General features: G+C 41.8%; 2 protein-coding genes across 5 annotated transcripts; both read right to left on the bottom strand.

Moving 5' to 3' along the window:
- Positions 1–3,608: 3,608 nt before the first annotated feature.
- On the bottom strand, positions 3,609–4,863 carry LOC149501894 (uncharacterized). The gene is made up of 2 exons (XM_089731540.1): positions 4,317–4,863; positions 3,609–3,727 (listed from the first exon to the last, which is right to left on the bottom strand). Exons 1-2 carry the CDS (start codon positions 4,861–4,863, stop codon positions 3,609–3,611), a joined length of 666 nt encoding a protein of 221 aa, XP_089587666.1.
- Positions 4,864–5,846: 983 nt separating this feature from the next.
- LOC114246935 (zinc finger protein 711) lies at positions 5,847–14,925 on the bottom strand. 4 transcript variants are annotated; one of them, XM_028179708.2, is made up of 9 exons: positions 14,568–14,925; positions 13,686–13,802; positions 12,465–12,833; positions 11,326–11,525; positions 10,556–10,663; positions 9,612–9,809; positions 8,459–8,570; positions 8,015–8,119; positions 5,847–6,870 (listed from the first exon to the last, which is right to left on the bottom strand). In XM_028179708.2, exons 1-9 carry the CDS (start codon positions 14,700–14,702, stop codon positions 6,736–6,738), a joined length of 1,479 nt encoding a protein of 492 aa, XP_028035509.2. In that variant the 5' UTR covers positions 14,703–14,925; the 3' UTR covers positions 5,847–6,735. The 4 variants fall into 4 exon arrangements, 3 of the variants coding, with proteins under 3 accessions (XP_028035509.2, XP_089587481.1, XP_089587482.1); XM_089731355.1 differs by having other exon boundaries at positions 10,580–10,663; positions 14,568–14,917; XR_016323846.1 differs by having other exon boundaries at positions 6,827–6,870; positions 8,015–8,169; positions 14,568–14,917.
- Between the last annotated feature and the right edge of the window lie 428 nt (positions 14,926–15,353).

Genomic DNA, 15,353 nt, shown 5'->3' with positions numbered 1-15,353 from the left:
AAGTTTAGGTCTTTTATTTATCGATTGAGGCACTACGAAGTCTGCCGAGTCAGCTAGTAATACTTATATAAATAGATCTAGACATAAATCCATGGATAATCTTTATTATAGGTGCTCTTAAATGATCCTAACTTTACCATCGATTCGAAATGCGGTTCCAACAAGGAGATAAATCGGCATGAAACTCTGGGCTGCCGGAAACAGGGCTTTATGAACTCCGGTAACCATTTAACATCAGGTGGACCGTCAGCTCGTCCATCCATTGAAGCAATTACAAAAAAGGTCAGCGGCTCTCAACCCTCATTTCGCAAGCCCCCGTATTTACAAAAAAGCGATATTTTTATTACGTTACGGAATCTATGGGCTCCGATAACCACTTAATGCAAAGTGGTATTATTAGTGGCATTACTGGTGGTAGGACGTCTTGTGAGTCCGCGCGGGTAGGTACCACCACCCTGTCTATTTCTGCCGTGAAGCAGTCTGAAGGGTAGGGCAGCCGTTGTAACTATACTGAGATCTTAGAACTTATATCTCAAGGTGGGTGGCGCATTTACGTTTTAGATGTCTATGGGCTCCGGTAACCACTTAACACCAGGTGGGCTGTGAGCTAGTCCACCCAGCAAAGCAAAAAAAAAAGTGGATGGTCAACTCGTTCACTTACCGAACGTAATTATGGGGTCTTCTGCGTGAGTCTTGGTTCAGATAATATGGGGTTTAGATCCGTTACCGGAATGATTATGTCCAATTTCACACACACAGCAATTTATTACATAAAAACGATCAGAAGGAGAAAAGCGACAAGCACAAGCACAGTTGAATAATTCACAGCAAACAGTAAGAAAAAGTCCAGGCAAAGAAGGAGACGTAAAACTATACACACTAAACATTCAACATAAACTTAGTCAATCGAGACAGGCGTGTGCGAGTAAATGTGACGTGAGCTTCGCGGTCAGAGGTCTGCGGACGACTGGCGCAGGAAACTGCGACGGCGCACCTCGCGCCGTTCACACAAAGACTTGTGAACTACGCAATCATGTGTAAGTCACCACACCACTCCCCCTCAGAGACCACCTCAGGATGGGCGATAGTAGTCTGGAAATGTGACTTTTCTACCCGATCTTGTTCTGTGAGACGAGCGCGGCGATTCCAGACTTTCTTTTTCATCATAGAGTTGCTTAGGTATTTTTTCTGTGTTGCTATCTAATAAGTAAGCTGGTTTGATCCTGTCTATGGAAACGTTGATCTCTTTTCCGTTTATTAACAGCTTGTATACTTTGTTGTCTCTGTTAATAACTTTGTAGGGACCTTTATACGCCGGTTGAAATCCACGTTTGACTGCGTCTTCTCTGAGGAATACGTGCGAGCAAGATGCAAGATCTTTGTAGATAAATATCTTCTGGGTAGAATGATGTGATGTTGGGACTGGCTGTAAATTGCTGGCAAATGACCTGATGCGGGCTGAAAAATCAGTTATATCCGTGTCATGCTTGTCAGTTTTATGACCAAAAAATTCTCCTGGTAGGCGCAGGGGTTCACCATATAGTAATTCGGCTGACGAGCACTGAATGTCCTCCTTAAAAGCACTTCTTATGCCGAGGAGCACGATTGGTAAAGTTTCAGTCCAGTTGATGTCGGCATGACATGTAATAGCAGCCTTCAGCTGCCGATGAAACCTTTCAATGAGACCATTGCATTGAGGATGGTAGCTGGTAGTTTTGCGATGTTTAAACCCTATGAATTTGGAAAGTTGTTCGAATAGTGCTGATTCAAATTGTCTGCCGCGATCAGTGACGATGTCAGTGGGACAACCAAATCGGGCAATCCATCCCGATAAGAAGGCTTTTGCTACTGATTCGGCCGTAATATTAGTCAGTGGTATAGCTTCAGTCCACCGGGTAAAACGATCAATTGCTGTTAAACAGTACTTGTAATCACCGGAAGGAGGTAACGGTCCAATGATGTCTAGATGTACATGATTGAATCTTGCTTTTGGTAAATCGAAGGTGCCTAACGGTGAGCAAACATGTCGATTTATTTTTGAGCGTTGGCAAGATAAACACGCTCTAGCCCAGTCACGGCAGTCCTTCCTGAGTGAAGGCCATACAAATCGTTCAGCTACTAGTTTAGCACTAGCCTTTGTACCGGGATGGCTTAATGAGTGCAAGCTTTCAAATATTTGTTTCCGTAAGTGCTTTGGCACCAGAGGCCTGGGAGTCGGCGTGCTGACATCGCAGTACAGTTGTTTTTGACTTCCTGGTATATTTAGCTTCACGAGTTGTAACGAAGTGTGCCGTCTTAAGAAATTCACTAGTTCAGTGTCCGTATCTTGCGCTTTGGCTAATGTTTCGAGATTGACAGGATTTTGCAGTTCTTCAACTTGACCAGCCCTGGAAAGAGTGTCAGCCACAACATTATCTTTTCCGGATATATGTTGTATGTTAGTCGAAAACTGTGATATGTAGTCTAAATGTCTATACTGACGTGGACTACAGTTTGCCTTTCGCTGATGGAATGCGAAGCATAATGGTTTATGGTCAGTATAGATGGTAAAAGTTGTTGCTTCTAACCAATGCCTGAAGTATTTGATGCTCTCGTAAATTGCCAAAAGCTCTCGATCGTAAGGTGAATATTTTTGTTGCGATGGGCTTAACTTACGAGAGAAGAATGCCAGAGGTTGCCAATTTCCGTCCTTCAGCTGTTGTAATACTCCACCAATAGCAAAGTCAGACGCATCAGTCACTAAGCTCACCTTGGCATCACAGTCAGGATGAGCAAGTAAAGCTGCGTTACAAAGGCTTTTCTTACAGTCTTCAAATGACTTTAGTGAGTCCCCCGTCACCTCAATTGGATGTGATGCTTTTATAGAACCTGTCAGCAAGGAGCTTAGAGCAGCTTGAATATTTGCAGCTTTGGGGATAAATCTACGATAGAAGTTTATCATGCCCAAGAATCTTCTAAGCTGCTTAGCTGTTTTAGGGACAGGAAATTCTTTGATGGCTTGTACCTTGCTTTCCAGAGGTTTTGTTCCATTCGCGTCAATATGGTAGCCAAGAAATTCTACCTCCGATGCACCGAAGACACATTTTGCAGTGTTGATGAGCATTCCATATTCTTTCATTCTGATGAAAAGCTGATGTAGGTGCTCCAGGTGCTCAGATTCATTACTGGAAAATATGAGAAAATCATCGATATAAGGGAAGCAGAAATCTAAGCCACGTGTCATCTCATCGACAAACCTCTGAAAAGTTTGACTTGCGTTTCGCAACCCAAACGTCATGTACGGAAATTCAAAGAGTCCAAACGGGGTTGTTATCGCTGTTTTTGGTATATCGTCTTCAAAAACCGGTATTTGATTAAAAGCTTTAACCAGGTCAATGGTGGAAAATACACGACAGCCAGATAGGCTATGCGCAAAGTCTTGGATATGGCGAATCGGATACTTATCTGGTATCGTGCGAGCGTTTAGCATACGGTAGTCGCCACATGGTCGCCAACCGTTCTCCTTTTTAGCAGCGAGGTGTAGTGGTGCGGACCAGGGACTCTCAGAGGGTCGCGTGGTGCCGTTAGCCAACATTGCTTCGAATTCTGATCTTGCAATCTTCAATTTTTCAGGTGCCAGTCTTCGAGGAGTACAGGCAACCGGGGGGCCTGGTGTGGTGCGGATGTGATGAACTGTGTTGTGTTTTGGTGTATGGTATATGCCTGCCGGTCGTGTTAGCTCTGGAAACTTAGAAAGCAAAATATGATATTTAGAATTGCCGGTTACGACCTTTACACTAGATATTAAACTATCAGTTACAGCAGAAGCAGCTACGGTTGACAATTTGGTACTAGAATCAATTAAAAGCTTATTGCGTATGTCTACGATAAGGTTAAAATGAGACAGAAAATCTACTCCAATGATAGCTTTAGTTACATCAGCTACTGTAAAACGCCACACAAAATTTCTACGCAAGCCTAGGTTGAGATTAAGTTCAATGTACCCGTACGTGTTAATCGTAGAACCATTGGCCGCGCATAGCTCGTATTCTGTCTTTTCCCGTCGTTGACGAAGCGCAGAGCGAGGAAAGACGCAAACATCACTTCCGGTGTCGACCAGAAACTGAAGACGTGATCTTCTGTCCGTCACGAAGAGGCGACCGGTGTTTAATGGGCAATCTTCAGTCGCCATTATCGACTGCCCCGAATGTTTTCCGATGGTGTGTAATCACAGGGCTGGATACATGTCTTTGCTTGTTGACCAAATTTGAAGTGGTACCAACAAAGGGGGAACCGCTTATAGTTGGACTGGGATCTTCTCGTAGGGGTTCGCCTACGATCGTGGAGCTGCTGACGATTGCGAGAACGGGACCGGGTGTGCACTTCCATCGTTAGGGCGCTGACTTGTTTTGTTAGTTCAGTTATTTGCCGAGCCATGATTTCCAGTGCCGAGTCTTCTCTTGAAGATGTTGCTGCCACCTGAGGTGCACTAGGTGCGATGTCATGGACTCTGTCAGCCAGATCTGCCAGTTCAATGAGAGACAAAGTCATCTGAGACGCGATGATAGTTTGTAGGTTGTCTGGTAGACGGCTTGTCCATATGGACCGCAGAAAATCGTCTGGTATTGTAGGTCCAGCTAGTTGTCGTAGATGTCGTAAGAATTGTGAAGGCTTACGGTCACCTAACTCTTCTGATTGTAAAAGCTGTTTTATCTTTTTCTCTTTAGACACGGAGAGCCGCTTAATCAGTTCGCTTTTGAGGTACTCATATTTTTTTGTAGCCGGTGGTGAGGTGATGACGTCTTCCACTTCAACCGCGTACTGTCTGTCCAAGTTTGAAAGCACGTAGTAAAATTTAGTTAAATCGTCAGTTATTCTTGCCATGGTAAATTGGCCTTCTATTTGACAAAACCATATTAATGGTTTTTCCGGCCAGAAAGGCGGTATCCGTACACCAACCCGAAAAAGTTCCGCTGGATTACCGGATGGATCAACGGAAATAGGTACTTCATTTTTCGATATTTTTTTGTGTGGGGTAGTTTGCGAAAGAGTTGTGTCACTATCTTCACTGCTCATTTTGCTAGAATGTTCTTCTCGGGGTCACCAGTTATGGGGTCTTCTGCGTGAGTCTTGGTTCAGATAATATGGGGTTTAGATCCGTTACCGGAATGATTATGTCCAATTTCACACACACAGCAATTTATTACATAAAAACGATCAGAAGGAGAAAAGCGACAAGCACAAGCACAGTTGAATAATTCACAGCAAACAGTAAGAAAAAGTCCAGGCAAAGAAGGAGACGTAAAACTATACACACTAAACATTCAACATAAACTTAGTCAATCGAGACAGGCGTGTGCGAGTAAATGTGACGTGAGCTTCGCGGTCAGAGGTCTGCGGACGACTGGCGCAGGAAACTGCGACGGCGCACCTCGCGCCGTTCACACAAAGACTTGTGAACTACGCAATCATGTGTAAGTCACCACATAATAAACTATGATCTTAAATTATATGCTTGATATAGTGGCGAATATTGGTTTCCGCGTGCGACCCAGGGTAAAGATGAACAAATATATTCCATGACGTCGAAAGACCAGACTAAGTCGATGGCGCTCACTGGTGGTGGATGGTGACCACTTAGCGTCAAACGGGCGTTCTGCCAAATTTCGTTTTGAAACTCAATTTCGCAATAATTCTAATCAGCGCGACGTTTTCATTGCTTTTTTTGGCAGATCACCACCCGCTCCTAGCGATGGCATGTTGTCACCGTCATGAGACATGAGATCAAATTATTATTTTTGTCTGTCTAAGCAAACGGGTCTTAGCTAAATGACATCACTCGACGAAAATGAAAAAAAAAACAACAATTGTTACAAATGATTTATTAATTTATTTTTTCATTTTTATTTCAAAATTAATTACTATTAAGTGCGAACGTAACAAAAACCAGATAACGCTTTTTTTTTACAAATACATATTATTGAACTGCTTTATAAGATTCAATTTCAATTCTATTACCTTTATTTTATTATTTGTAATTTTCTATAAAAATTCTTGAAGTCAGCTAGCAAGCACAATGTAAAATTCAACTGGCAACGCGTTCCCGACCGGACTCCGTGAGATATCTCCTTTAGAGCGACATTTATGTCCACGACAGGCCGAAACAAAGATTTCCGTTTAGAATAAAACTTTGAGAAGCGCTGTGCTCATACCTCTCTTTTTTATGATCGAAGCATTACTAGTGGCTCGGAGGCCTTTCCAGTTTCAGCAGGACCGGTGGACGAGCAAATGCTCAGCCAGGAGGGGTGGGATTAGCTTACAGCTGGCCGAGCGCCTCCGAAGGAGACCTAACAACTCAAGAGCAGCTGCTTCGCGAATGAATCTCACACGAGACTTTTTGGCGGGAACGCGAGGAGTTAAGTTGTGTGATTTGTTTTGTTTTGTTTATTTAGTGGTAGTTTATCTTCAGGTTTAAATATGTAATAACGGTCGTTTATTAATCTGTGAAAGTGCACAAATGTGGAAAAACGAAACAAAACTGCTGAACGTAACTTCTCGGGATCCTCCAAAAAGTCCACTGAAAAAATCTAAGTAAGCGACCACCGTTTTACCGAGCTTATATAATATTTCATCCAATAACACTTCATTTCATTTCACAATATCATTTTTCATATAGTGCAGTTTCCATTAAAATTAAAATAAGACTTGACCTAAAAGTCTTAGTTACCATGTCATAAAGTCCCTTAAAAAAGAATCTCACACGTCTCTATGCTTCGATCGAACGTGAGTTGTCAGCGCAGAGTTCTGCGTGAACGTGGCGGCGCAGACCGCACACGAATACGGACGTTCGCCTGTGTGCGTTCGGACATGATTCGCGAGTATTCTGTTCGTCTGTAATATACCGAAATACGTGAAGCAAAAACTTGCGACTTCCAACAAGGTTGCGTTAAACGTTTAACGCTCCTGGGGATTTGTTTTTATTGCTTAGATTGGTGGACGAGCTCACAGCCCACCTGGTGTTAAGTGGTTACTGGAGCCCATAGACATCTACAACGTAAATGCGCCAACCACCTTGAGATATAAGCTCTAAGGTCTCAAGTATAGTTACAACGGCTGTCCTGCCCTTCAAACCGAAACGCATTACTGCTTCACGGCAGAAATAGGCAGGGTGGTGGTACCTACCCGCGCGGATTCACAAGAGGTCCTACCACCTGTAAGAAGGGGAATAGAAAGACATAGAGCGAGTGTGAATGCGTGGCACTCGCACGCATGCACGTAGTATACCTGTTACGGGCCAGCGCGAGCGTTAGCAATGAGTGGCGTCCAATATTTTAATGAAGTATTTAAAAAAAAGTATATCATATATCTTGCATCCACTGGATGCAAGCAGCGCAGGACCGATCTTTGTGGCGAGGCTTGGGGGCCCTATGTCCAGCATTGGACATCTGTGGGCTGCTAATATGTAAGTACATATATGTCGGAGAAGCCACAATTATTGACACCATCGTCAGACATCGTAGGAGCGAATAGGGCGATCGAGCTAAGAGAAATATTGAGTACACCAATCACGTTTGTTGTCTTAGAACAATTTAGAAATCTTCTCTTGACGTTAGCAAACGGAAACGAATGACAGTTCTTGGGACGAAGGCACCGCTCTTCAAGAAGGCCGGTTGGTAAGTGTGATGGCGTCTACGCACCTCCATTGGCTAGGCTCTGTCGTACGAAGTTAGCCGAGTTCCGACGATACCGCAATCTTGCTGCCATCTCTAGGCAATCGTGCTGCGTTTCGTTTAGCTACCAAAGTAATGATCGTCTCCGACATATATATCAATGTGCTTTAGCCAATTCACAAATGCGGACTGAATCATTTTAATCCGTATCCTGAAAGACGGAGGTATTAGCCTCAAGGACCATCCCTTGCCTCCGTAGGAACTTATGATGACCCGCAGAGAAAGGTAACGGAATAAAACAATTCATCCGACTTCGCTGCTCGCGTGCCCGTTGAATAATCTAGAATGTGCCTGAAAGAGCTTACCGTGAATCCCCTACTGCAGACGCCGCAGATCTTATTCCGAGGTGGCGAGACCCCTTCGTGGATCCTCAGCTTGTGCTTCAACAGATCCGCTTTCCTTAAGTAGTTCTGTTGGAGATCAGTGTGGTTGTTGACGCGTCTCGTGATACAAACTGAAGCTAATGCGGACGCGACGTTACTTTTTCGTCAACCGAGAACTTCCCAGTTTTAAGGGGGGACACAAGTGAACGAGCTCGTGGCTCAACCGGTTTTATGTGGTCAGCGGTGCTCATAGACACTGCAAAGTGAATGTCGCCACCCAATACGAGACTTGAGGTCTATGGGAATAGTTGTGAGCTGATATCACCAAATAATACCACTGACCGCCATAAGTGACTACAGATTACAAAGGTCATACAAACAAACCAAATTTCGGTTAGGCTAAAAACGTATTTCGACAGATGTTACCTTGTCGCACTCTTCACATCTGTTGTGAATCTTCTTCAAATGGACCAAATCGTAATGGTTCTTCATGTATATGTTTTTACTGAAGACCTTGCCGCAATTCGGACATGGGATCCTGATGAATAGGCAAATACAGATCTGCTGCGTTAATTAAAAAAAAAAAAAAAAAAAGTAGTGCGCGTGCAACTTGGTGCACGTGAAAGAAGTGAAACTTCTTTTGCGGTGTGTAGTATTGTGGTTTTCTTAAGTTTTGTAATAGGGAATGCCATGTATGAGAAAAACGACCTCTCCACCATTTATATATTATATTTTAAATGATAGAAATATATATTTTTTTAAAACCTTCAATAAAAGTAAAATATAAGATAGTTAATATGTTACTGCCATCTACAGGAGCAATGAGAAAGTAAAAACAAGCCATCTAGTGGCCGACGCTGGTAAGCAGGATGTGTATAAGAGAGACGACCTAGCTGGCTTTCCCCCTCTCTCCACGGTTGAGTGGTTCGCGAGACGCTCTGTATATTTTCTCCCTATCGCTCTCCCTAAATTGTATCTTTCCTTTCTAGCCGTAACGAATCTGCCGCGAGTTAAATTTCACCCTCAACGCGCCTAAAGAAGTTTCACTTCTAAAACAACCATACACATGAGTTTCCTTTTTGGATGTGTAGCTTACGAATCTACCCACAATACGCTAACCCTGAGTGTGGTAAAGCGAAAAACTGAGAGATTCACCAGAATAGTTATTACCGCGGTTTACTGCTGAGATGGTCCCCGCGAGTGGCACCACCGATCTGCCCATTTCGGTGAAACAGTATATTCCAATAGACCACGACCCAATCACGACCGACATCAAGTTTCAAAGCATTTCAAATAAATGAAAAACATTCATGAATATTCACACCCTGTATAAGCACACACATGTATATAATTGCTTAGTCGGGTGGACGAGATTCCTGGTATTAATTGGTCTCCGGAGCCCATGGACATCATCAACGAGATAGCCGCCCCAAGCCTCGAGACGGCTGTCTTCTTACCCTTCAAATCGAAACGCCTTACTGCTTTGTGACAGAAAAAGGCAGGGCGGTGGTACCTACCCGTGCGGACTCACAAGAGGCCTTACAACTGTTATCCCCGGAGCGACCAATACTTCACCAACCTCCGCTTCTTCCCTGGCTTATGTTTCGGGCCGTTCAGGTGCCTTCTGTACTTATACACGTCGGTGAAGTGCTTGTCGCACTCCACGCAGTAAGCGGGCACGGCGGACGCGTGCGACAACCTCGTGTGCATCCACAGCGACTTATAACGAGCGAAAGTCTTATTGCAGCACGTGCACTTCTTCGGGGCGTGTCTCCTTCTGATATTGAAGACGGGCACGCAATTTATCACGAATAGACAGTGAGATGCCGACCGAGGTCAACGGCCTCGTTTGAATTCGAATGGGCTTACGAAATACGAACCTTACTTATTTACTATTACTATTATTATATTACTACTATTACTTTAAATGTAAATGAAGCTCTCTTGGCCCTTCGATACATTTAAATTTCCCGCGCATTAGCTTCGAAGCTATGTTCACGATTGACTTCCACGGTGAAGGAATACATCGTGTAATAAAAATCAAACCCAAAAAATTATAATTTGCGTAATTACTGGTAGTAGGACCTCTTGTGAGTCCGCACGGGTAGGTACCACCACCCTGCCTATTATTGCCGTGAAGCAGTAATGCGTTTTGGTTTGAAGGGTGGGGCAGCCGTTGTGACTATATTGAGACTTTAGACTTTATACCTCAAGATGGGTGGCGCATTTACATTGTAGATGTCTATGGGCTCCAGTAACCACTTCACACCAGGTGGGATGTGAGCTCGTCCGCCCATCTAAGCAATAAAAAAAACAATCCGCGTTATCAAACTAGGACGGCAGTATTCATAATGATCTAGGGTGGCCACTTACCCCCAGACCGACACAATGCCAATATAAACGTCGCTTCGAAAGCTTTTGTCATTGCCATCGTCGGTAGAAGCTCATGGACACAAGCGCCGCCAGGGCACAGCTGAGCCCCCGTTGCTAAGGGCTAAAGCAGTCTAACCAGCTCTTACTCACCTTAAATGATCTTTGATGCAGTACCTCATTTTGAAGGACACTCCGCAGTGATGACAGACGAAGCTCTCGTGGAGCCGTCTGTGGTGCGCGTAAAAGTCACGACGTTCACTAAACAATAATAATAATAATACCGATAAACCTGCGCATATTGTGAGGTGCACTCTAGACTCCTAACCACTGGTGGCTTTTGTTGAAGGCACCGCCATCAGCGGCAATCAATTTTTATTAGGTAAGAGACCGCTTCCGAAAACGAAGACAGACGATAGTACTAATGACACCTTTGTGAAAAATATATATAGATAGATAAATGTGTCACAAACCAACGCTTGGGTCGATCGTACCTCTCTATCGCTCGTTCTGTGCTCTCGCTCGCACGCTCAGGCTCGGGTGGAACGTGACACTTTTTCGTGCGTGCAGCCGGTGTTCATCGATTCATTTCATTTATTTATTTATTTCATTTACTTCAGATTTTGCATCCATATTACATTCATTAACATTAACATTTCATATAGTATATCAAACTTAAATAAAAACAATAACTAAAATTTCGGAATAAAATAATAATAATAAAACAAAAAGTAAAAATGAATGTCAAAACTACCTTAACCTAAAGGATAGTTTGGATCCAGAGTGCTCAACATGCACACGATTTATACAACTTTATCACGTCAAAAAATTTCGTATTGTGTATATCGATACACACTTGACAGGGTACTAGGGACACGGTGTTTGAGAGCCACTGGTTTAGTTCGAAAAAACAAAACACTTACCTAAATTTTGCGTCGCATTTCAAACACTGCAACACTGCGCCGTGCTCCCTGACGTGTCTACCTTTCGAGCTGTCACCCTGACATATCTGTCCGCAATACTGACATTCGTAAACGTCAAAATGGCTGGCGATGTGCATCTTCAGGCGAAGCTTGTCGAGAAAATTCGACTCGCAGATATCACAGATGTATGACAATCGCTTCTGTCAATGACCAATAGATAGTTCTTTCAGTTGCGTGTTGATAAATCGAGGATATAAAATGTTTAAAGACTAGTGCTTAGTGCGAGTTTTTTAACGTTCTCGATAGCGTTAAAGTTAACTTAAATTTGTATGCAGTTGGGACAGTGCCCCTAGCGGCAAACGTTTTAACTCCATCCAAATTTGAGTTAACTTTTACGCTATCGAGAACGTTCAAAAACTCGCACTAAGCACACAGGTCTGGTGGCCCGTATCGCTCGTCAGTCTACAGGGACAATTAAAGCCCTAGTGTTAATAGATTACCATGGATATCGCAATACTTTTTTTTCTGCATCTCACAGATCATATCATTAACTTTGATAAAAATCTTTTTTTTTTTTTTTATTGCTTATATGGGTGGACGAGCTCACAGACCACCTGGTGTTAAGTGGTTACTGGAGCCCATAGACATCCACAACGTAAATGCGCCACCCACCTTGAGATACAAGTTCTAAGGTCTCAAGTATAGTTACAACGGCTGCCCCACCCTTCAAACCGAAACGCATTACTGCTTCACGGCAGAAATAGGCAGGGTGGTGGTACCCACCCGCGCGGACTCACAAGAGGTCCTACCACCAGTAATTACGCAAATTATAATTTTGCGGGTTTCATTTTTATTACACGATGTTATTCCTTCAGCGTGGAAGTCAATCGTGAACATTTGTTGAGTACGTATTTCATTAGGAAAATTGGTACCCGCCTGCGGGATTCGAACACCGGTGCATCGCTTCAACACGAATGCACCGGACGTCTTATCCGTTAGGCCACGACGACCACTTGTATTAATTATCTTGTATTGTCTTGTATTAATCCAGGTTATATTTTACTTTTGTGGTAACATATGAGAAAAAAAATCATAGCCATAGTTTACTGAATTACAGAGTTAGTGCAGAAGGAACTCACATTGTGATATCTCTTGTTATGACTCTCCAGTAACCTATTATTTTTGAAAAAGTACACGCAAGATTCACATTTGAACTCTTTCCCTTTAAAAAGATCACTGCATCTGTGGTTATTCAGAAATGAATTCAATTCGTCAACGTTATTGAATCTCTTCTTCTGAAACATTGTGTTCTCTTGTAATTTTATTATTACATATTTGGGCTTTTTGTTTAATAGGGCTCGTCTTCTCGCCCAGTTACTCTGCTTTTTATTTTCAATTTCTTCCGCATCTAAAACTACAGAAGCTTCTTTGTTAAATTCTCTTTTTACCTCTACACATTCTGTTTGCTTCGTTGTTTCCGGAGATGAAAGAGAGCTACTCTTGAATTTCTGTAATCAAAATATGCACATACATTAATACCTTATAGCAGGGGTGGCCAACTGGTAGATCGCGATCGATCGGTCGACCGTGGCAAGACTAAAAATATAAAAACACTAGCTGTACCCATCTGCTTCGCTGTGCATTTAAAATTAACATTATTATTTCTCACCCCCACAAAGATTCTCATCATTAACGCCCCCGCAACTGGTGAAGGAAGTCCAACACTCATATAAATATTAGCCTATCCATTAAGTACATGTATTTTCTACGTGGATACTAAGTTTCAAGTCAATCGGATGCACGGTTCAGTAGTTATAATGGAACATCCGTAAAAACCCTGGACGAAATCACAGCCCACCTGGTTTTAAGTGGTTACTGGAGCCCATAGACATCTATAACGTAAATGCGCCACCCACCTTGAGATTTAAGTTCTAAGGTCTCAAATATAGTTACAACGGCTGCCCCACCCTTCAAACCGAAACACATTACTGCTTCACGGCAGAAATAGGTGGGGTGGTGGTACCTACCCGCGCGGACTCACAAGGGATCCTACCACCAGTAAAAAGTCGTATGTTAACCGTTTACTATACCAGTTTATATGGTGGGACAGAAACCTTTTGCAGCCCGAAGACCAATGTAATATAATGCCTATTGCTTAAATATCCAATACATGTGGATTGTGGAACTCAGTGTTATTGGCATGTAAAACTGAATATCCCCATACGCAACACTCACGTTGTGCTATCTACGAGCCCCGTGACTCCTTTACACTGAAAGCTTGATGACTTAATTTACGTTCGAGCGATTGCTGTAAATGTTTAGAGACTGGCATTGATTTAATAATTTTACCAATTACATACCGTTCCACTCAACAATAGTCCGATAGCTCTTTGCACGCGATTGTAAAAATCTTCAATCCTTTTCAGCATGGCTTCGCATTCCAAACATATTTCAATAATTTCCAAGTCGAATAAGCCCTGAAAACAATTTTGTTCATACAAAAAAAGATTTTAAGAAATAGGCAATCTTTGTATCCATTGTTTTCAAAACTGACTGTTGCATCAGCCAGTAATAAGTAAATATTCTATAACTAATTTATTCTATTCAAATGAGATATTATGTTTTTATGTATTTTGTTCAGATTCAATGGTAGATTCTAAGAAGCACTGCCCATGAGCTCATCTATCCATCCAAGAGTAGCTAGAATAACCCCTTAGACTACCAGCAAACAGGTACGAATAAAAATCTATGTTACAAAAAGTCAAATTTTACTATAATATAATAATGAAGACAGTGGCTTTGTTTTTTTATCATTTTTTTATATCGACAGTAGAAAAGTGTAGAAAGTATAGAACAATGAATTTGATGAAAAAAAATCTCAAATAAATAGTTTCAAACTAAAGAGTTTTTTTATTGCCCTTGTAGGCACACGGCTCACCTAATGGTGAGTGGTTACCGTCGCCCAAGGACTTCAGCAATGCCAGGTGCAGAGCCGAGCCGAACATAATCAACTAACTATTCTTCTGCCAACCCTCAAAATTCTGTTTTATCCAAGGAAATCCATACCTATTATTCGTAGTCAAACATAAGTTGGCAGCATTTCAAAAGATGTAAATTTGTGTTTTTATAAATATTGTTTTGTTCTTAGATGGGTGGACGTGCTTCTCTAACATTAAGTGGTTATCTGAGCCCATAGCAATCAAAAAAGTAAAGTAAAATGCAGAGTAAATAATAATACTTACTTCACAATCCGAAAATAATTTTCGAAAAATAGCAGATAATTGCCCTAACGGTTTCAACTTCTGTTCCCAATTCAAACATGTGCGGCATTGAAGAAGAACCTCATTGTTTATTTCACTTTTTACTTCAAATTCCATTTTATAGCCGAAACTTTAAATTATTTTTGGCTAAAAGTTGTGTTTTGTGCGGTTTATAGATTTAAATATTTCCGTAAATAGTAAAAATTACATTTTAAATAGATTTTTATGTACGGTACTGTTTTAATCTTATATCCAGCCTATTTTATCAAGAGAGGAAATCAAAACAATAGTAAATACAAGTTTCTAAACTATTAAACGAATTGAAACATGTCAAAAAACTAAATAACAAACAGCTGTTTTACTAGTAGTACTAGTTTTCTTTTTCCAACTGGAAAGGCAAAGGTATCATACCATATACCGTAATCTTTTGTATATTTTTATATATGAAAAATGATATTATGAAATGAAATGAAGTTGGTTAATTAATGTGAAACATGACATGAAATGAAAACGAAATGGAATGCAATAAAAAGAGATGAGATGATATGGGATAAAATATAATCTCTGTAAAATGGTGGTTATTCACTGAAATTTTTTCAGTGGACTTTTTGGAGGATCCAACGGCTTTGTTTCATTTTCCTACATTTGTGCACTTTCACAGATATTAAATAGTTAATAAACCACCGTTATTACACATTTAAACCTGAGGAAATAGACAAAATAAAACAAATCACACAACTCTTCACTCCTCGCGTTCCCGCCAAAAAG

Source organism: Bombyx mandarina, chromosome 11, assembly GCF_030267445.1.
Source record: "Bombyx mandarina strain Sakado chromosome 11, ASM3026744v2".
In the NCBI taxonomy this organism is placed as follows: domain Eukaryota; kingdom Metazoa; phylum Arthropoda; class Insecta; order Lepidoptera; family Bombycidae; genus Bombyx; species Bombyx mandarina.
This window is presented reverse-complemented; position numbering and strand designations above follow the sequence as displayed.